Consider the following 24339-nt stretch of genomic DNA (forward strand, 5'->3'; position numbering starts at 1 on the left):
TTATAGCATAATGTGATTTTTGAACATATGTACATAAAATTAACGTAAAACATACAAAACTTGCAATAATTAAAGTATAGAAATTTTCTGGAAAAAAAATGCACATTTCAATGAAATATGTACATTTTTGTACATTTATTATTACATTTAAAAGCATATTATTTAGTCATATAAGTCTTTTTGTCTTGAATTTGGTAAGGTTTACATTTTGAATTTATTTGAACCTAGCCTTTTCATGTACAAAAATTGTACCCTTTGGTTAAATAACATAAAATCTTAGAATCAGAAGTGACATTGACACAATGTTAATGAATCCTTTGTATATACTTGTGACAGTTTTCTTTGTTCAATATAGAATATTTCTTTGTTCACTATAGCTTCTGTTAATAATTGATAACTTCTGATTAGCAGGTTTATAACTACCACAATAAACTGGTACCTTTGTTTGTGGTTACTGAATCAGTACCAGTGGAATCCCATTACTAACAATAATGGAATTTTGGTCTTGAAATTACATTAAATAGACATAAAAACTGATTCAGCATTAAGAATATTTATTGTTCCAATTAAGGTCTCTTCATGACTTGATCAGTAGCTTGAAATGTATACACAAAACATTATTGTATGCTGTGGTGGCTGCAAGCATTTATACACAAAACATTATTGTATGCTGTGGTGGCTGCAAGCATTTATACACAAAACATTATTGTATGCTGTGGTGGCTGCAAGCATTTATACACAAAACATTATTGTATGCTGTGGTGGCTGCAAGCATTTATACACAAAACATTATTGTATGCTGTGGTGGCTGCAAGCATTTATACACAAAACATTATTGTATGCTGTGGTGGCTGCAGGCATTTATACACAAAACATAATTGTATGCTGTGGTGGCTGCAAGCATTTATACACAAAACATTATCATATGCTATGGTGGCTGCAAGCATTTATACACCAAACAATATATGCTATGAAGTTGTTGAAAAGGGGGAAATATATATGAGATTAGGGACAAGGTGAAAGATGATGGTATATGAATCTAGCAGTTTTATGAAGAAGATTCCAAAGAAAAAGGTTTTGAGGTGATAAAATTGAAGTGTACAGTACTAGTGAATTTACACAATTTGTGACCATTTACAAAATGATTTACTTAAATTTTTGTCTGAAAGTAAATTATCAAAAAAGCCAACAAACAAAATATATATATACTACATATATATATACTACCATAATATTATTATTTACATATAGATTCTTACATTGATACCAGTGGATTAATATACATTTTGTAGATTCTTACATTGATACCAGTGGATTATCGGATTTATCCAATCGAGATAGTTAAAATTTATAATTTAACTATCGAGATTGGATAAATCCGATAATTCATGAGTAACTATGTAAGAATCTGTTTCTCTAATGATTAAAAAGACATTTTCTTTTTTGTTAACCGAAAAGCCCCTTCGAGTGCCTTTCACATTGCTTGAAGTTGTCAATTTCATTAACACCTGTTATAATAGTTTGATTCATTCAGTTAGCTAAAAAGGTCATGACCCTTAAAATCATCCAATGATCTTTTGAGATCACCAGCAACCACAGTTGATTAAATTTTTGTATACAATGGGTTCAGAAAGGGATAAATTTCCATAGAATTAGAGAAATGAAAATATACTTCTGTTTGTCATATTTAAAATGTTGATACCGATAGTCAGGTCCATGGAAGGTCTTATTGTGTAAAGTAAAACCATGCACCATAAACTTTATATATATACAAATGTTACTTTGTATTCATGTAAATGCATGAAGTATAAATTTGCCACTGGATGCTAATTAGCAACCAACAATCAATCAATTAAACTGATTGCTATATTTTGAATATTGTGTGGTTCAGTCCCCTAGTACATTGCTTATGCATATATCTACTAGGTTTCTCCTTTTATTCATTGGTTTTCTACTATTTATATATATATGTTGTGTGGTCTAGCAGGACACTTGCCGCTTCAGTGCAGGTGATTTGGTGTCACGATATCTCAGTAGTATGGGTTTGAATCCTGGCGAGGGAAGAACAAAAAATTTGAAAAAGCAAATTTACAGATCTAACATTGTTAGGTTGATGTTTAGATGAGTTGTATATACATAATGTGCACAGCCATGTATCACCATCACTGCTGGTGATCCGATGGATAAATCTGTTGTAGAGTTGTCACTGGCTCAGACTTACTTATCAATATAATTATATTCTGTGACTGTATCTTACATTAATTTGTAGGATCCTTTACTATAGATAATTTAGCTGATCTGTTAAAATAACATCTCCATGCCTTATATATCATGTACTGTAGTAGGACGCTAGATAAAAATGATGTGGAAAGGTAACACCTGGCAACCAAAAGCTTCATTTTTTTAAGCTTAGGTGGTCGTGAAGTCAAGTGGAACAGCTTCAGTGCAGGCGATTTGGTGTCACGATATCTCAGTAGCATGGGTTCGAATCCCTGTGGCTGTGAGGGAAGAAGAAAAAATTTGCAAAAAGCAAATTTACAGATCTAACATTGTTGGGTTGATGTTTAGACGAGTTGTATATATATATATATATATACTGAAGAGACATTTATTGTCAAAATCCGGATCTGGTGTACTGAAAAAATAATGATACCTTAAGTTTGTGGCATAACATCTTGGCCACAAGTTTTTTGGTTTATGTTAAGTATTGAATTTGTATTAAGATCTATTTTGTTGCATCTTGTGATCAATTTTATTTGGCAATCGCCAATGGCAGTCAGCAGGGTTAATTCAATTCAATTCAATATTTTATTGGAAAGAGTACAATAGAGGCTTGATCCAAATACAGTAACAGACATTTATAATATTAAAACAACACATAAATGAAATAAAGATTTATGTAACAAGTTAATATGAGCCAATTTTATGTATGGGTTAGAACATCAGTTGTTCGACCTGTTAGTCAAATGCGTTTTGTTTAAATATACTTCTTCACGTTTTTTGGTATTTTGGAAAATGTTGTTTGTGCAGTTTTTAGACCCTTCTACAACGGAATTTGTTGTACATGCACATGTATAAAAATTGCGGTTTTTATCCAATGCAGTCTGACATAGGTTTGAACGGTAGTTTTCAATTTAGACTCGTTTATGTATATATATTTATAAATATAGTACATATTCTAGTGAGTCTTCAAAATTGTCAGAATTAGAGAGATTCCGAAATCAATGGAAATGAAATAATGCTTGACCAATGAGACAACTAACCACAAAAAAAACATAAATACCAATTCCTGATATGTCAAATCACGGCTGCACTTTTGTGGTGATTGAAATTATATGATATGAAATGACAGGGAAAGCAATGAATTGTAAAAATGTCTGGTATGATCCTTGGCTTCTGGTATATTGTACATGTTTATAAATTCAATCATCATTTTGTTAAACATATTATTAAAAATTATGATTCTTCTTGTTAAATGTTAAAGAAATAATCACACTTTGTAAAAATATCTACAAGGTATAAAGGTGACAAATAAGTCAACCATATTTGACTGAGAATACACAAGTGGTTAAAGTGCAAATAAACAACACCATTTATTAAAAGTTGTATTCTCTGATATTTCAGTCTTGAGAATTATTTGGGAATGCTATGAATATAAAAATATTATGATCAAACTAAATTCTGTGAAATATTTTTTTCATAACATATAAAGGTTAAACCACCATTTTTGAGTTATTAAAATGATAAGCATTGCATCATGAATAGTTTTGTTAAAAGTAGGTCATTCTAAACTAACTCTTGTCCTGAATTTGGATGAAATATTTATATTTTCACCTTAACAATACATAACCCAGTTGATCATTTGCTCTCTTCAAGCTTTCATGTATAGCACAAATCCTTTTCATTTGGCATTAACAAGAATATTTGAATTGCCAGTCTTGATGTGAAACAGCCATCCATCTCTCTCTCTCTCTGAATACATGTAGCCAAATGTTAAATCTGGAGTATATCAGCTGAATCTTAATTTGTCAGTTGAATTACAAGAAGCATTAAAAAAATCAGTCTAAAAGTTCATAGAAATTATATAAGTAAATTGGTTTATTGTAAGGATATGCAGTCACTACATGTACATGTAGTGTTTAAATCGTTCTATTACTTAGATAATATAGACCAGACATTCTCATTATATTAACCAGTATACATTCTTTACAGCATAGTCATAATCCAGAAAAAAACACAGTCAAAGCTTTTTTACTTCATTATATAGACTTACTGGTAAATGAGGTCTGAATTTTTAGCTCACCTGGCCCGAAGGGCCAAGTGAGCTTTTCCCATCACTTTGCGTCCGGCGTCCGTCGTCCGTCGTCCGTCGTCTGTCGTCCGTCGTCCATCGTCGTTAACTTTTACAAAAATCTTCTCCTCTGAAACTACTGGGCCAAATTGAACCAAACTTGGCCACAATCATCATTGGGGTATCTAGTTTAAAAAATGTGTGGCGTGACCCGGTCAATCAACCAAGATGGCCGCCACGGCTAAAAATAGAACATAGGGGTAAAATGCAGTTTTTGGCTTATAACTCAAAAACCAAAGCATTTAGAGGAAATCTGACATGGGGTAAAAATGTTTATCAGGTCAAGATCTATCTGCCCTGAAATTTTCAGATGAATCGGTCAACCCATTGTTGGGTTGCTGCCCCTGAATTGGTAATTTTGTGGAAATTTTGCAGTTTTTGGTTATTATCTTGAATATTATTATAGATAGAGATAAACTGTAAACAGCAATAATGTTTAGCAAAGTAGGATTTACAAATAAGTCAACATGACCAAAATTGTCAGTTGACCCGTTTAGGAGTTATTGCCCTTTATAGTCAATTTTTAACCATTTTTCGTAAATCTTAGTTATCTTTTACAAAAATCTTCTCCTCTGAAACTACTGGGCCAAATTAATCCAGACTTGGCCACAATCATCATTAGGGTATCTAGTTTTAAAAATGTGTGGCGTGACCCGGTCAACCAATCAAGATGGCCGCCACGGCTAAAAATAGAACATAGGGGTAAAATGCAGTTTTTGGCTTATAACTCAAAAACCAAAGCATTTAGAGGAAATCTGACATGGGGTAAAAATGTTTATCAGGTCAAGATCTATCTGCCCTGAAATTTTCAGATGAATCGGTCAACCCATTGTTGGGTTGCTGCCCCTGAATTGGTAATTTTGTGGAAATTTTGCAGTTTTTGGTTATTATCTTGAATATTATTATAGATAGAGATAAACTGTAAACAGCAATAATGTTTAGCAAAGTAGGATTTACAAATAAGTCAACATGACCGAAATGGTCAGTTGACCCGTTTAGGAGTTATTGCCCTTTATAGTCAATTTTTAATCATTTTTCGTAAATCTTAGTTATCTTTTACAAAAATCTTCTCCTCTGAAACTACTGGGCCAAATTAATCCAGACTTGGCAATAATCATCTTTGGGGTATCTAGTTTTAAAAATGTGTCCGGTGACCCGACTATCAAATCAAGATGGCTGCCACAGCTAAAAATAGAACATAGGGGTTAAATGCAGTTTTTGACATATAACTCAAAAACCAAAGCATTTAGAGCAAATCCAACATGGGGTTAATTTATTAATCAGATCAAGATCTATCTGCCCTATAATTTTCAGATGAATCTGACAATCCATTGTTGGGTTGCTGCCCCTGAATCGGTAATTTTAAGGAAATTTTGCTGTTTTTGGTTATTATCTTAAATTTTATTATAGATAGAGATAAACTGTAAACAGCAATTATGTTCAGCAAAGTAAGATTTACAAATAAGTCAACATGACCGAAATGGTCAATTGACCCCCTAAGGAGTTATTGTCCTTTATAGTCAATTTTTAACAATTTTCATAAAATTTGTAAATTTGTATTAACATTTTCCACTGAAACTACTGGGCCAAGTTCATTATAGATAGAGTTAATGTAAGCAGCAAGACTAGTAAAGTAAGATTTACAAACACATCACCATCACCAAAACACAATTTTGTCATGAATCCATCTGCTTCCTTTGTTTAATATTCATAGACCAAGGTGAGCGACACAGGCTCTTTGGAGCCTCTAGTTGTTGTTGTGAATGACTTTTTAGCTCACCTGGCCCGAAGGGCCAAGTGAGCTTTTCTCATCACTTGGCGTCCGGCGTCCGTCGTCGTTAACTTTTAGAAAAATCTTCTCCTCTGAAACTACTGGGCCAAATGAAACCAAACTTGGCCACAATCATCATTGGGGTATTTAGTTTAAAAAATGTGTGGCGTGACCCGCCAAACCAAACAAGATGGCCGCCATGGCTAAAAATAGAACATAGGGGTAAAATGCAGTTTTTGGCTTATAACTCAAAAACCAAAGCATTTAGAGCAAATCTGACAACAGGTAAAATTGTTGATCAGGTCAAGATCTATCTGCCCTGAAATTTTCAGATGAATCAGACACCTGGTTGTTGGGTTGCTGCCCCTGAATTGGTAATTTTAGGGAAATTTTGCTGTTTTTGGTTATTATCTTGAATATTATTATAGATAGAGATAAACTGTAAACAGCAATAATGTTCAGCAAAGTAAGATTTACAAATAAGTCAACAGGACCAAAATGGTCAGTTGGCCCCTTTAGAAGTTATTGCCATTTAAAGTCAATTTTTAACCATTTTTCGTAAATTTTATATATCTTTTACAAAAATCTTCTCCTCTAAAACTGCTGGGCCAAATGAATCCAAACTTGGCCACAATCATCGTTGGGGTATCTAGTTTAAAAAATGTGTGGCGTGACCCGCCAAACCAACCAAGATGGCCGCAATGGCTAAAAATAGAACATAGGGGTAAAACGCAGTTTTTGGCTTATAACTCAAAAACCAAAGCATTTAGAGCAAATCTGACGCGGGGTTGAATTGTTCATCAGGTCATATTCTATCTGCCCTGAAATTTTCAGTTGAATCAGAGAACCCGTTGTTGGGTTGCTGTCCCTGAATTGGTAATTTTAAGAAAATTTTGCTGTTTTTGGTTATTATCTTGAATATTATTATAGATAGAGTTAAACTGTAAACAGCAAAAATGTTCAGCAAAGTAAGATTTACAAATTAGTCAACATGACCAAAATGGTCAATTGACCCCCTAAGGAGTTATTGTCCTTTATAGTCAATTTTTAACAATTTTCATAAAATTTGTAAAATTTTACTACCGGTTACATTTTCCACAGAAACTACTGGTTTAAGTTCATTATAGATAGTGATAATTGTAAGCAGCAAAAATGTTCAGTAAAGTAAGATGTACAAACATATCACCAAAACACAATTTTGTCATGAATCCATCTGCTTCCTTTGTTTAATATTCACATAGACCAAGGTGAGCGACACAGGCTCTTTAGAGCCTCTAGTTTTCTTCAAAAAGCAAAATAAAAGATTAAAGACTAATATGCCAGAAATTCATTTAAAACATATTTTAGTAGTAATCTGTGTTATACAGATTTTCTCTCTCTCTCTGACTTTAGGAAACAGTTCTCTGTATTTCTTTGTCCTGCCAGCTGAGTTATGGGCCTTGGACTTGATCCATATTCATTTTCTGTAGGTTGCAGATACTGGTCTTGTTATATGAATAATGAGACGTGGTAAGATTGCAGACAACTATCCACCAGAGGACAAAGGTGTAAACAACTCTCCAGCACTGTATTAGATCTCCTTTAACAAGGCAACATTTAGACAAACATGCTACATGTATATACAGTGACCTATAGTTCTAGGTCATTTAGTCTGTGGAGGAAAGTTGTTGCATTATTGGCAATCATACCAAATCTTATTAATTTTATTAGCAGTAAACATGGTAAAAAAGCTGCAAATACTACATGCACTATGTGTACCATACATGTATATATTGTAGAATTTTATCATTGCCATTTTTGCCCTGGCCTTAATGTATTGTAACTAAATATTCTGTGTAATAAATATGCTGTTTTTTTGCCCTGGCCATATATTTTAATGTTTTATAACTAAACTATTCAATATTCCGTGTAATAAATTTGCTTGTTTTTTTACCCTGGCCTAGCAATTTCTTCATCTACACCAAAGTTGTAAAACTGTGACACAAAAATAATTGAAATGTTGATTTGAGCAATAAGGACATCTTATTGATCCGATTAGCTTCTGGACAAGTACATCAATCATTGGTTAACTCTACCAATTGACATTATAAACAATACACTGCTTTTTGCCAGAAAAAAAATGGGTGTAGATGATTAAAGACACGAGATGTGAAATGAAGGAAAAAATCTTTGCAGTTCTCCCAAATTTGATCAAATGAGTCCAGTAAAAAACAAGAATTATCTCTGAGTTTGTCATACATTAGAGTGTAAACAGATTGTTACATTACTATAGGAGTGTCCAGTTGTTTCTTGGACAGATTTCTGCTGCGAGTAATAGGTCTTAATTCAATCAATAATGACTATGTTGGCATATTTTTCACTTACCCAAATAATTCTAATTGCAATTGGGCAGCAATATCTGAGAGAAGTTGTATTTTGTTACAAGAGCTTAAAATTGGTCAACATTAATTAACTGTCTGGTTTAAGAATTGTAAAAAAGCAGGCTAGTAACACTAAGTCTCCATTAACTGTTAACAGGATTTTACTGTGTTATATGGTCAGTCTCCATTAGCTGTTAACAAGATTCCACTGTGTTATATGGTCAGTCTCCATTAGCTGTTAACAGGATTTTACTGTGTTATATGGTCAGTCTCCGTTAGCTGTTAACAGGATTTCACTGTGTTTTATGGTCAGTCTCCCATCTCTGGACTGCACTGTAAAATGGTGGTCAGTTTAATCTGCTAATGCTGTATTTCATATAAAAATAAGATGATGTGTGTTTCACAACTAGTCTCTATATATAAAAATACATTTTCCAATAATCAATCAAGCATTTGTCATGTTTGATATGAAGATCATGTCTAGATTTGAGACTCATTAACACTAGAAACTTTTAAAATATAGGACCTTTACTGAAGTGACTACCATCGTGTAACCATGCAATCCTGACCCCCATTTTACAGTACACTTCTCCAGAATAGTGTTATCATGATGTATTGTTTTATGTGTACATGTAATGCTGCCCATCAAGGGCCCTTGATTAGAATAATAAATATTCTTATATTCTTGTTATCAGTTTATTGGGACCAGCATTTTTTCAAGACAACAGCATATTACCATTTGAAAATTTCTTTCACAAAACAATAGAGGGATTGTTCTTACATGTGTACTGTGTAGTCGGTGTAGGAAGTAAAAAACTTTTTAAATATCCACACAGTGAATGAGACAGTTTTGACTCTTTGTTTTAGTTTTGATTTTGATACTTCCAAATGTTAATGTTTTGTTTACCAAGATTACAAGGATTTAGGATATTTTATAAAAACACGTAAATGAGTAGCATTTGTGTATTGACTACTTTTATGATGCACCAGACTGTTGACAAGAATGCAGAAAGATTGACACAAATCGTATCTATTGATTGGTTAAATTCAGGTCATATTGATTTCATGGACTGGTCTGGTTAACTCACAAATGTCTTAAGGATTAAACAGATAATTATATTAAGAATGCTACTAAGTCATGTAAACAGATTATCATATATTTACATAATATCAATACAGTTCATAAAAAAAAACATAAGCAAATAAACATACATGTATATTGAATCACATCAGTTGCTTAAAATCTGTCCATGTATAACCAGATTTCTAGGACAGCATTGACGGTTAATTATTCTCATTCTATCATCAGAATAGTTTTAAGGTTGCCTGGTTCATGATGTTCACCCCACATATTTTATCAACTTTAAGGCACAATTTAAACTACGGTGCTTCTCAACCAAAGCATTAAACTAGTTTAGATATTATTGTACCAATCAGAGTTATCAAGGTTATCAAGGTTATCAAGGGGTTTATTCGTAAGAGGTATTGCAATGTTTCTATTATGATGGTTAAGAAATTTATTTAGAGTGGATCTGTGATGGCATATTCTAAATATACATTGATTTAGCCGTTGAGCTATCATTCTTCAATTGTCTCTGGGAAAAACTGTACCTAGTGTGACAAAAATGCCGTTTAGGCATAAGACAATATCTATAGTTTATCGTTTAATTGTAATCTATAATATATTGATATAGGAAGATGTGGTGTGAGTGCCAATGAGACAACTCTCATATTACCCGTTTGAACAATGCGTTAACGATAAATGCATATGAAATCATTCTTTTATCCTTGGTTGTTATGAGACGCGTTAATTGTTACTAGGGTGCTCTCTTCGAGGTCCGCGCTCATGATATATAAAGACACTGATTCATTGTGCAAGTTATTTTTTATTACTTTATTATTTACTTAATCTTAAATATTTTACTTTTTTTATTTCATTTATTTATCTAAAATTTTGCTTTTTAAATTTTTTGCTTTTATTAAATTTTCTTATCATTATAAATTATTTAAATTACCACATGGTAAAAATATAAATTATTTAATGCCCAAAAAGGCGCAAGCCAGGGCCGACCGTGCAAGGGCTGTATAGCCAGTCAAGGTCGTTAAAAACTTCCATTTGTTTGCAAGTTCGCTCATTTGTTATTTGGCTGTTGATGGTTAAACATCGGGAAGAAAATACCAGCAAATAAAGAAGTGAGAATTGAGAAGTTTGTAAACCTAGTTGAGGTGAAAGGGTTGTGGTTTTGAAGCAAACGGTTTTTGAAGTCTTTACGATTGTTGCAAGCTACCGGGTTGTTCTGATACTGTAATTTCCCTCGGGAATGGTCGCAGTCCCTCGAACAGGTGGTTTGTAATAGTCTGGTGACTTTGGTGCTTCGGAGACTAAGTATTACAACTATTAGAAGCTACTGGGTTGTTCCGAAACTGTAATTTCCCTCGGGAATGGTCGCAGTCCCTTGAACAGATAGCTTGTAATAATCTGGTGACTTAGGTGCTCCGGAGACTAGGTGCTTCAAAACTAGTTGTCTCAGGAACTAGGTGCTTCAAAGACTAGTCATTCCAGGACTAGGTGTTTTAGAGACTGGGTGTCTCAGAACTAGGTGTTTCGGGAACCTAGGATTTTTGAAGCTTGTTCTTACTATAATTGTTTGTCAAATCAGTTGGGACCTCGGAGTCAGTGTAAGGATAAGTTGAGGTCATAGTTTTCAGACTACTTTTTGATATAAAGTTATATGTGTAAATAGTACGTGTTATTTCTTTATTAAGTTTCTAAGTTTAAAAACTGATCTTGTAGTTTTTAGGAAAGCCTCCAAGTTGTAGTTGGGTTTTTGAGTTAATTAAAAGATTAATATTGGAGGATCTCAGATTCTGTGAAAACGGATACGAACATAAAGTTCATAAGCCAAACACATTACACTAGATTAAAACTGGTCATCACTAAACCAAAAATGAAAGAATTAAAGCTGTAGTCAAGTTTGTATTGTTTGATATGTCACAGTCTGAGTAATACATAATGCTGTCTAAAACAAAAGGATTGTTGTCTGTGATTAAAATAGCAGCATTTTTGTAAGAGTGGGTGTTAATATTTTTAATATTAATAACCATGTTCTTTTCCTTACACCTGCTGCACCGACTCATTTAGACAGTAATTGATATTTTGACTGTTTCTGGTGTTTCTTCAGAATGTACTCAATGGCTTTTAAAGTTATTTTGTTATTGTATCAGTATTGATGATCAACTTTCAATCATATGAAGTCATAGAAAAGGGTGTGCATAAGTGTGTTGTGTTTTGTGATCTGGTGCTGTTTGGTACCCAGTTACTGTTTCAATCATGTTCTCTGTACACATCTCACTTTATTCAGATTAACTGGGCTGAGAGGTCTGAGTAATAGAAGGTTGATCCTCCACAATCAATCAATCCAGTTGACACATCTAATTCCTTTTTGTTTAATATAACTTACATGGTCATCATGTTGGATTTAAATTGGAGAATTAGAAAAGTCTGCATTTTAAACAAGATTAAACAATAAAGTACATTTTGGGGGCAAGTCAAATTTACATTTGTCATTTAGGGGCTTTTTACAACTGACTATGTGGTATGGGTTTTACTCATTGTTCAAGGCCACATACAGTGACCTATAGTTGTTAATTTCTGTGTCATTTGGTCCCTTGTTAAGAGTTGTCTAGAAAGCATACCACATCTTCTTATTTTTATGAATAATCAAGATATTTCTGTATAGTATACCCATGAAAATACATCATTGTAAAACCTTAAGTGCAATATTTGATTATTTACGTACCTACATTGTATATGTAAATTTGAAACTGAAAATCAGAGATACACTGAGCATATTTGATTTTGTAGACAATTTTGCCCTGAATCTTACTTTCTTCAAAACCTGATGCTGAATAATGTCAGGCGTTATATTCTGCTGATCTCTGTCTAATCTCTGATTGCTACATTTACCTCTAAAGGCCCCTAGAGGGCACAGACTTATTTGAGTTACCTTTGAAACCCAGCCTTAAACATTAGGGCTCTATATCACATGGTTTTCATTTGACCTTGTTTGAGGTTTAAAACTGATTATTAAAGTGACTTTTGTTTTAATAATTATTTAATGTATGATGCTTTATTTAATTTTTTATGTGGAGCTGATTTCTACACAACTTTCAGTCTTTTAGACTCTATATCTATTTATTCTCAATTTTTGTTCAGTTATGACTGCATCTTTAAAGATTTTTAATCTTTGCTGATTACCAGAAATCAAATAATTTTTCAGGAATTTTATATTCTCCATAAAATCTTATTTATTGAGTAGTTCATTGTGTGGTAGAAAGAGAGATCTTTGTAATTCATCAATATGGATATTTAGTTGATTACTAGTATCAAACCATTGTGTATACTTGAGGGGCTACATCTGTCAGCCACATCCCTGTCTGATAATGGGAACCAGATTGTCTATTTAGCATGTTACACAGTGAGATACATCATTAGTGTGTCATGTGTGTATCTATTTAGCATGTTACACAGTGAGATACATCATTAGTGTGTCATGTGTGTATCTATTTAGCATGTTACACAGTGAGATACATCATTAGTGTGTCATGTGCGTAATCAATACTCATATATTGATGTTTGTATTGTCAAGTGCTATATCAAGATCTTTTATAAAATGTATGTAATCAAGGACAATATGAGGGGGTGGATCAAATGGGCTCTAAATTGGCTAATATTAATTATATAAACTTAGAAACTGGAAATTGTTATATAAAATGTATATATATATATATGTAAGACATTATTTTGTAATCTGACATTTGCCAACAAAACATGACATTACACTAGCTTTTAAAGCTGAGCTATATTGTACAATATATATATATATAAAAAAGTCATTGACAATCAGTACAATTCTAAAATATAATGCATATATAAAGATGTAAAATGTATATATATTGATTTATAACAAAAATGAATTGAGTTTATGTTGTTGTTGGTCACTGATGATACATGTACATGTAATGTAGACAAATGATTAGGTTACTATATACTGTAATCAAAACTACCAATCTGCTCTACTTCACTAATTAGTTGATACTATATAATTATTATCATACTTCACAAAACTACATTAATCAATGTAATAAGTTTCATTTGACCTTCATTACACTCTAAAGGACCTTGAAATGACAACATTGGGTAAGCTCTGCAACATGTATTTTATTTAGTAAATTTTAAGTGGTAGATCCAGAATTACTGTTCCTTCTGGTCACTGAAACAAACACACTAACACCTAGCTATAGTTATACTGTATAAATCCTTGAAATCTTCTGAAAAGAAGACATTCGTATGATCAAAAAGTGTTATAAACCAAATGATTTATAGATAACTTTCAGCTATAAGATATATATGTTTGTTTTTTTCAGGAGAAAATTATGATAGGATCGGGGAGAGCCCTCCAGGAAAGGACTTGCCTTCCAACCAGACTGTTGAAAAGTCTGGTGGACAGGACGGAGGATCGTCACCAAACTCTCCAGAAAAAGTTCCCGCTAAGCCTCTCAGTACGGCGTGGGAAACAGCAATAGGTGCTGCTACAGCATCCACAATGACACGAAAACGGGCTAATGCACGCAAACAACAAACTCAAAATGTGCGACCACAAAGAGCTTTATTTTGTTTGACGTTAAATAATTCTATGAGGAAACTATGTATTCGTGTAGTAGAATGGAGATATCCTTTATAAAATAATGCATTCAAGGAGGAAATTCTGTTATCACCATTTAATTATTTTGAAATGGATTTTTTTATACATAAAATGTAGTTCAGATGATATTCTGTACGTAAGTATGTGATAAGGGAATATTCATTTATTGATTGTTGTGTTTCCTGTTATCTTTTAGGTTCAAAGAGATAAAATCTTTAAGCAGTGAAGATCATCAAAATATTTGTACAATGTCTACGGGACATATTATGGTATACTGCTGTCCTTCTGTCTGTCTGTCATCAACATGTCCGACATTAACTCAAAAAAAAGTTTAACCGTTTTCAATCAAACTTAGGTTTTTTGTTAAATTCTATTAATATCAGCTTTCTTTCAATTTTCATACATTTTGAATTTTCTGTTTCCAACGTTCAAGTTTGAGCAGTTTACATGGAAATCTGGTTTACATGTATATAGATATTAGAATACCGGTAAGCTCTTTTAAGTTTTTTTTATAAATTGAGGAGTTATGGAACTGTATTTGTTAAAATATTGACAGGTGTATCATGTGTTCATGGCTCTTTATTACATTTGTCCTGCAGCCTCTTCCTGTTTGCTGATAATAAAACTTGTTTGTAGGTAATATTTACTTAAGTCTGGCATTTAATTATTTTAGACTTCGGTAGCTCTGCCAAACTTTCATTCAATGTTATGATACTTGGATAGATTTGCTTATTTAAGGCCATATGATTATAGAAATATTTTAACTTTAAAATTTAGCATACAGTTCTGATACATGTCCTTTTTGGATTGTTTGCTATGACCAGACTGTACTGTTTATCTGATTCAACGCGTTTTCTTCAGATGTTGAATTTAAAAAAAAATGTTTTTACTATTGTACCGCTATGACCTTTGTGAACTAAAATCCTCTTAAACCGTACATCCCACAACTCTCATTTACAATTGTTTATATATATGTATAATTTGTTTTCCTTAATGATATTTACGCCTTTTGAGTTTTTAATTCTGCTGACCATCTTTGCCAACTGTATAGCACTGGCTATTTATACTCCGTATCCAAAGGGAGACTCAAATACAATCAACCAAGCTTTGGTAAGTATTATTTTTAGATAATATGTAATCTTGGCTAGTTATCGATTATTCAGAGTATGATCTCCAACTCAATATGATGTTGACTATATTAATTGTTTAAAATTTTGTAATCAAACTTTCAAAACTGGAGTCAGTGGTTTTTCCCAATTTATGATTACTGGTAATATTGTTGGAAGAAAACGCTGTCTGCGTTATTTTTCTTCTCAAGAAATATAGGAAAATGGACTTTTTTTAAGGGAACTGTAAAAAATATTCAACATAAGATCTTGTAGCTGTGTAGATAGTGAAGGTATCTACTAGAAAATTTGGGGACATTTCAAGATTTGTAAAATATATATCTTTTTAATATTTGTATTCATGTTATCACTTGAATATAATTGTATAACTTCTTTATGTGTCATGGCAGTTTCTTAAAAAATAATGTCAGCAGGCCACTATATTAGCTCTTCTCTTTTATATGGACAGATTGTGTCATCTTGTATAAAGAAACTGTAATTTATACATGCAAACACAAATTTGATAAAGTATTGAAAATTGAATGTATTTAGCTAATGCCTATAGCGATGAACTGTTTATTTGATAATTCTTAGTGCTTCTGCTGCTAATATTTCCTCTATTTGTATGGCCTCAATGATAAACCTAAAGCTGAATCAATCATGGTGAAATAAGGTTTACAAACATCCTGATTTAAACTCATTGATTCAGTCTAATCAAATTCCAATTAAAAGAAATTCATCAATGTGAGGGATCAAGTTTAAACCTACGTGTTTGTTCACTTCGTGTTTGTTCACTCCCTAAGCGGTATACTCATCACCTTGGTGTTTGTTCTAAGATCTTTCTGTAACAGGGTTGTCTTTGGTTTGTGTACATAAGACAGATTTTGGAATGTTTTGGAAACTTTACAAGACTGAGCCATTTGCATTGTGATAAACACCCTTAGCATATGTTTCTTAAAAGCTTTCATTCATACAGAAGTTAAGTCATTATTATCCACTGGGTAATACAGAACCTATGTTGGTAAATTCCTACTTACAAACATTAGGCAATACAAGTTAAGCATGTTAAGGGGGACTTTCCCTAATGTAGTACATGTAAGCTTGAAAATTAGGTACTTTCCAGAGCAGTTATATTTAGGTTATGGTAGGAACATACATTGTAACAGCAAGTCTTAATGCATGATCAATCAGACTCTTCACAATTTTTTTGTTGTTGCACTAATTGGCTTTACACAGTTTTCATCTATTTATGACCCCGTCATCACTTGTAAGATAGGCTGCCAATAAGATTTACACAGTTTTCATCTATTTATGACCCCGTCATCACTTGTAAGATAGGCTGCCAATAAGATTTACACAGTTTTCATCTATTTATGACCCCGTCATCACTTGTAAGATAGGCTGCCAATAAGATTTACACAGTTTTCATCTATTTATGACCCCGTCATCACTTGTAAGATAGGCTGCCAATAAGATTTACACAGTTTTCATCTATTTATGACCCCGTCATCACTTGTAAGATAGGCTGCCAATAAGATTTACACAGTTTTCATCTATTTATGACCCCGTCATCACTTGTAAGATAGGCTGCCAATAAGATTTACACAGTTTTCATCTATTTATGACCCCGTCATCACTTGTAAGATAGGCTGCCAATAAGATTTACACAGTTTTCATCTATTTATGACCCCGTCATCACTTGTAAGATAGGCTGCCAATAAGATTTACACAGTTTTCATCTATTTATGACCCCGTCATCACTTGTAAGATAGGCTGCCAATAAGATTTACACAGTTTTCATCTATTTATGACCCCGTCATCACTTGTAAGATAGGCTGCCAATAAGATTTACACAGTTTTCATCTATTTATGACCCCGTCATCACTTGTAAGATAGGCTGCCAATAAGATTTACACAGTTTTCATCTATTTATGACCCCGTCATCACTTGTAAGATAGGCTGCCAATAAGATTTACACAGTTTTCATCTATTTATGACCCCGTCATCACTTTAAGATAGGCTGCCAATAAGATTTACACAGTTTTCATCTATTTATGACCCCGTCATCACTTTAAGATAGGCTGCTAATAAGATGCTTATTATCACTATGATCATGATGATCACTAAGTTTTGTTTTACAAAATGGCAAGATACTCTTTTGTAACTTTCTTTTGTCCACATATATATTCTACATAGTTTAAATATATATGGTTCACTGTATAGCTACTTGAGCATGATTGTTTCAATGGAATTGGGTATTGAAATGGGAACATTACCCATCAGATTTTTAAGACCATTGTTATAAAAATTCAGCCTTGATCATTGCTCAACAACGGTCACTATCACACCTCTGAGTCTTAACTGATCTAAAATTGCTCTACAACGGTCACTATCACACCTCTGAGTCTTAACTGATCTAACATTGCTCAACCCTATATTTGTCTACGGGTATGTCACTATCACACCTTTGAGTCTTAACTGATCTAACATTGCTCAACCCTATATTTGTTTGTCAGAAGCTGTTGATTAAGCTTCACAGTTGTGTTTTTCATTTTTGCATTTTCACAGTTTGTTTGAACAAAACAAACATGTGTTCTTGCAAAATTTAACAGGTTTTACTAGAAACATCAAACATACTCATTAAGCACTACATGTGTATGTTTTTCCATTGAGTTCCACATATATGCAAAGGTTTGTGAGGCCCTTTACTATACTCTTTAAAATGCATGTTTAGGAGTTACTAGGGCTGTACTCAATGAGTACCACATATGGTTTTTTTTATGTCCCAATAAAACGGTTTTGAAAAACATATAAAAACATAAAAAAAATATTCAGCTTATCATGTGTAAAAAATTTCTAGGACTTATTACTCTTTAAGCTACACATTTGTGAGTTTTTGCTAGGACTGTACGTTTTGAGTATCCCATATATATATATATATATATGTCTAAGGTTTTACAAGGAATAATGTTAGATTAGTTTTGTTTTGTCTAATATATTTTTTACATAAGTTGAATTTTCACAGTTCAGCCAATATAAATATGAACTTTAGTTGTCCCTCAGTAATCTTTAAAGGTCATCTTACATGTGTTTTTGAAATTAATTACATGTAAAATGTCACATTTAATTATCATTTTAACTGATGTTTAAACCACATTAAAAACTGAACAATCACATGACAATTGTAGTGTGTTATATTGCAAGGTTTATATTAATTTATTATGTATTTTGTTCTATGGGTCTTGGCATCACACAACTCACTCACAGTTTCTGTGGACTCTTCATAGTCTATATATATAGATATATAGATAGAACTGTATCGTCTTGGTAACACTTCAAGATCCTGTGTTTTTATTCCTACTTCTTTTGTAGTCTGGGTTTCATCTAGTATTCTATCCTGCTGTTTTGTGGTCCCTCCTTGCCAAGGTCATTCATTGTCATCCCTCCTTGCCATGGTCATTCATTTTCAAGTGACACATACAGTGAGAAAGCTGCACTTGTGGTATTACAAATAATATCTATTCCCCTGTTTATATTTTGACCATAACTAATATCTATTCCCCTGTTTATATTTTGACCATAAATGATATCTATTCCCCTGTTTATATTTTGACCATAAATAATATCTATTCCCCTGTTTGTATTTTGACCATAAATAATATCTATTCCCCTGTTTATATTTTGACCATATTTTGTAGAGTAATGTCTTGCCTTTACCAATGGTTATTGTCAATGGTCATCTAATTAAGCCATTATTGTCATTGTTTGTGTCAATAGTCCTATGATGACCATCCATACACCAGGGAGATTTGAAGTGGTCAGTGTTTATTAGAAGTGATTGATACATTCTGTTAATTATTGATTAGAAGTCATTGATCTCTTGTCAGATGGACAGAATTAGCTGATGTAATCAATCTATATCAAAATGATAAACCATTGACGTAAGTGTCAAAGTATGGACAACTTTATCCTGCAGTTAGTTAAATTACATGCTTACAAGTAGATTTACTGAGATTTTTACAACGTGAGGGTAAATTAGCATACTTGCTTAAATTCACATCCATCAAAATCAAAGACAATCAAAGACAATACCATTTCTCCATTTTTTTTGAAAAATTTGACATCATTCGTTTGCTTGATATTCATATTTTAAGGGAAAATTCCTCTCAGTTTTAAGAGTTTTATTGTCAAGTTATTTTTACTTTTATCTTGGGGTACTTTGTCTGTTGATGTATGACCATACATATTAGAATATTATAATTTATCGAGCATATATATGTTAAGAGATGTCCTGAATTCTAGAAATACCATGACTATTCTGGAGTTATTGTCCTTACTTTTATCTGTACACATTTATGTCATTTCTATGCAACAACTTGGGAAATGTTCAACCAAGGCTTTTCAGTATCTGACATGTTGTTTCTGTTTCAGTATCTGACATGTTGTTTCTGTTTCAGTATCTGACATGTTGTTTCTGTTTCAGTATCTGACATGTTGTTTCTGTTTCAGTATCTGACATGTTGTTTCTGTTTCAGTATCTGACATGTTGTTTCTGTTTCAGTATCTGACATGTTGTTTCTGTTTCCGTATCTGACATGTTGTTTCTGTTTCAGTATCTGACATGTTGTTTCTGTTTCAGTGTCTGACATTTTGTTTCTGTTTCAGTATCTGACTTGTTGTTTCTGTTTCAGTATCAGCCATGTTGTTTCTGTTTCAGTATCAGCCATGTTGTTTCTGTTTCAGTATCTGACATGTTGTTTCTGATGACAAAATGAAGGTGATGATTATATAATTGATATAATGGCACTTTTCACTTTTGTCTTGTTCGTTAGGAATGGTCTTTGATTGATATGAAAATGGCCCTTCATGTTAATTATGTGTAATGAATTCTTTTCTATTTTTTACATGGACCCACACTTGGTTATAATGATTTTCTCCTCTGTTGTCCAGTGGTTGTGGCCCTTGTTCTTTTAACAATGTCACTTATAACTGTATGAAACACATGGTTTGCTGTTATTTTGTCAGTCTCTTGTATTATGCTACTCAATTTAAAATTTAATTTCAATTTGTCCTTCTTTGAACTTTAAATCAATTTGTTAACAGCTCATTTACTAAGTTTACAATAAATTATTTTAAAGAATATCCTTCCACTAGCTAGTTTATTCAGTTTTAACCTGTATCTAATGATCTTTGTGTGTAAATACTTATTGAATATTGAGGAATCCCTCGTCAAGTTTTGTAAGAAAATCCATCTCCAGTCAATAAACAGTTGTATACGATTGATACCCTATTCAATGCTTCATAGACTTCTAAATATCAATTATTATTCAGTTTAAAAGCACTGGTACAATATGTCTTGGACAATGAATCAGTCAAATGCAGAGTTAGTTATCTACAGTCTTGAAATCTCAATAAACGAAAGTCATCTCTATGACCTTGGAAACATATTAAAAGATAAAATACAAATTGTAGTGTTGTAAAATGTAAAATGGTAATTCTATAATAAAAATTTTCTCCCAAAAATTCTGTTATTTTTAACTGCTTTGAGCACTTGGATATTAAATTACTCATTGTTGAAGTCTGTACTGTAACCTAGCTGTAGTGGTTCTGATCTCTGGTGGAATTTAAGGTGACACTATAGGGTATAACATTGCTCATTGTTGAAGTACACATGTGTTGTGACCGAGTCTAATCTATGGTTGATAATAGTCCTAATTAACACTCGTACCACACCTCTAGTGGAAAGTCATCTTATTGACACTAAAGGGTATAAAATTGCTTGTTGTTGAAGTCTGAACCATGAGCTAGTCTGATTTCCAGTTAATAGTTGTCTTATTGACACTCACACCACATCTCTGGTGGAAAGTTATCTTATTGACACTAAAGGGTATAACATTGCTCATGGTAGAAGTCTGCACCATGAGCTAGTCTGATCTCTGGTTAATTTTATTGACACTCATACCACATTTTTTAATTAAGATGTTATCTAGATTTATAAAGAAAGAGACTCCTTTTCCTCCTTATAATAATAGCACAAAGTAAGAACCTTCAGGACTGTTTCCATTGTGATGGGAACATTGGTATGTAGCTAATAAACTACAAATGATAGATGTTTGAAAGACGTATTGCTTTCTCTCTCTATGTCATGCCATGTTAGGAATCTTTTCTGTCTTTCTTTATTTACTTATAGCTAATGACAGTTTAGTCAGATCAATAAGTCTAAATCCCTGGCAACATTTTATAATGAATAAAGACGCAGGTGGTTTGTAGTGGAGTCATCTTGTTTAATGAAGGAGTAACATAGCTACATGATAAAGTCGGCCATATTTAGTGTGAGGAGGATAATGGTTTTATTTTGTCTCTTATGTCTGTACTTGTGTGCCAAGAAACCACTTTTGATAAGCCTATAGACACAGACCATTCATCTTTTCTTAGAGAATATGTTGGTGTTTTTTTTCAGCACAATATTTTTAAAACTAAATCTTTTATTAAATCAAATGTTTTTATTATTTACCAAATTTCAATAGAAACCATTTACCTTTCCATATATCCCTTCAGAAGCAAATTTATTTTTTGTTTCATTCCTTCTATTTTAGACTCAAATTGCAACACAGATTGGGTCTTAATCAGGAATTTTTTTCTGTCTGTCGCCTTTCCTGATTGTCCTTGACCTAATTTTTCATAGTTCTGGCACTGTTTTGTCATGAGAACATTCTGACTTATTATGTGTTTAATCGGATAACTATGTATATTTGGTATTATAGGATCATTACATTTCCACCAGACCTTGACCTCATTTCATTGATGAATATTATGTTTTCAAGGTCCTTTTCTCAGATACTATTAGCAATAGGTTAACTCTTTTTGATGAAGTAAAGATGTTTGGCTCTTTTGTTTGAACTTGACTTCTTTTTAATGCTTCAAAAGTCAGTGTTATGCATTTGTGGTTAAGTTTGTAATGTTGCTTTGATAATATAAGTAAAAGGTAAACTTTCTTTGGTGTACAGAATGACTGCATCTTCCATACATGTCTGTCTGGCAGTATTTATCTGACCTTGACCTAAACTTGGTAAAAGTTTAGTTTTAATTGTTTGGCCTTTTTCGTAGATACCACACTCCTGGGAGGGTGTTCATAATAATCTTTAGGATTTCTTGTTTAGAGGTCATAGTTTCATTACGTAAGTACATCTTGGTTTGAATCTGATGTTGCCAAGAAATACCAAATGTATCCTATTTTATTGTAAGAAAAGGGGGGATGTGATTTTAACCAGCCATAATTTTGTTGAACAGGTAGAATCTCTTAAACTTGTAACTAGAAGCCATGTATATGTAGGAATAAAAGTAATAATTTGTGTATTAGACAATTATTGTATGTTCTGATCTTAACAGTAGAGACATGACTTAGTAATTATCCATTGTTTGACTATTTACCTTGGCACTATGAAGATGTATGGTACAACATTGGAAGCAGATGTGGCTTCGTTGCATGTCCCTTGCTAATTTGTTCTATCTTTTTGAGTAGCAGGGGGTCTGTGAGGGAGATGTGCCTTCATTGCATGTCCCTTACTAATTTGTTCTATCTTTTTGAGTAGCTGGGGGTCTGTGAGGGAGATGTGCCTTCATTGCATGTCCCCTGCTAATTTGTTCTATCTTTTTGAGTAGCAGGGGGTCTGTGAAGATGTGCCTTTATTGCATGTCCCTTGCTAATTTGTTCTATCTTTTTGAGTAGCTGGGGGTCTGTGAAGATGTGCCTTTATTGCATGTCCCTTGCTAATTTGTTCCATCTTTTTGAGTAGCAGGTAGTCTGTGAGGGAGATGTGCCTTCATTGCATGTCCCTTGCTAATTTGTTTTTATCTTTTTGAGTAGCAGGTCTGTGAGGGGAGAGGTGCCTTCATTACATGTCCCTGGCTATTTTTCTATCTTTTTGAGTAGCTGGAGTCTGTGAGGGGTGCCTGCATTGCATGTCCCTTGCTATTTTTTCTATCTTTTTGAGTAAAAGGAGGTCTGTGAAGGGGAGGCAACATTTTATTTTGATAATGAATCAGTGATTTATACTGCCACACTTGTCTTTTATCAGTGGTTATGAAGCTACTTTGTATTAGTAGCAATGATGTTATAGAAGTTGACTATGCTTGGTACAGACAGTGTGATAAGATTCTTAACATGATAGAAGGCTGTACAGTGAACTATAGTAATTAATTTCTGTGACATTTGGTGTCTGGTGGAGATTTTACTAATTGGCAATCATACCACATCTTTTTTTATATACTTTTTTAATGGCAAATTTCTTGAGGGAGACACATCACTGTACCCACACTACAGCCAACAAATATTTGCTCAAACCCATCTTATACAACCTGCTCATAATAAGATTAGTATATAAGTTAATTATATTTGAGGAATGTGACATCTTAAAGGGATGACAACTACTCTAGACATTATTGTCTTGTATTGATATTATGGGGAACTTAATGCAGTAGTCCAGTCACAAACAGTAGAGTGCTATACATGTATCACTTTTATATTGGTCTTTATAAATATGGATTAATTTGTTTTCAGCATGTGTGCACCTCTACATATCTTCTCAGACTGAATAATCCTTATCTCTATTCCCTGCTGACCCCAGAATTTGTCCCCCTTGAACTTTTGATGTCATACATCAATCACTTTTCCAATGTGGAGTCAGATATTTTGTATAATGGCATCAAAATTTTACGGGAGCCTTTGTGATGTCCAGTAATATGTACACAAACTTAAAACATTTTATTAAACCTATTTAAAAGAAATTTAAATTAAATGTTTTATTGAAGACAGGTTTTGCCTGTTTGAAAGAGTAGTTTTTCTGGTTCTTACAGGCAGTTAAACATATATAAAAGTTAAAATTTGTATAATTTTATTTTTTTTAAATTATTTTATATATTTAAAACCCAGTTATATATTTGAACCACATTTTTATGATCAATTATATTTCTGTATTATTTTTAATGAGGCCTTTTGTGTGTTTAAACACATTAAGTTTGTTACACAACACCATAACACAGATGT

At 32.8% G+C, this 24339-nt stretch overlaps 1 protein-coding gene across 16 annotated transcripts in view; it reads left to right on the forward strand.

Annotated features, from left to right (window-relative positions):
- The window catches only part of LOC134711978 (muscle calcium channel subunit alpha-1-like), a 140248-nt gene that overhangs the window by 34043 nt on the left and 81866 nt on the right, over nucleotides 1-24339 (forward strand). For 15 of the 16 annotated variants that reach the window (XM_063573157.1, XM_063573167.1, XM_063573176.1 and 12 more), the window contains exons 2-3: nucleotides 13910-14213; nucleotides 15192-15297. In XM_063573157.1, the coding sequence (XP_063429227.1) occupies nucleotides 14089-14213; nucleotides 15192-15297 (231 nt within the window). In that variant the 5' untranslated portion in view covers nucleotides 13910-14088. Of the gene's footprint in view, nucleotides 1-13519; nucleotides 13683-13909; nucleotides 14214-15191; nucleotides 15298-24339 lie in introns of those variants that run through there. The other variant, XM_063573080.1, reaches the window with a different exon arrangement.

Source organism: Mytilus trossulus, chromosome 1 (genome assembly GCF_036588685.1).
Source record: "Mytilus trossulus isolate FHL-02 chromosome 1, PNRI_Mtr1.1.1.hap1, whole genome shotgun sequence".
Classification (NCBI taxonomy): domain Eukaryota; kingdom Metazoa; phylum Mollusca; class Bivalvia; order Mytilida; family Mytilidae; genus Mytilus; species Mytilus trossulus.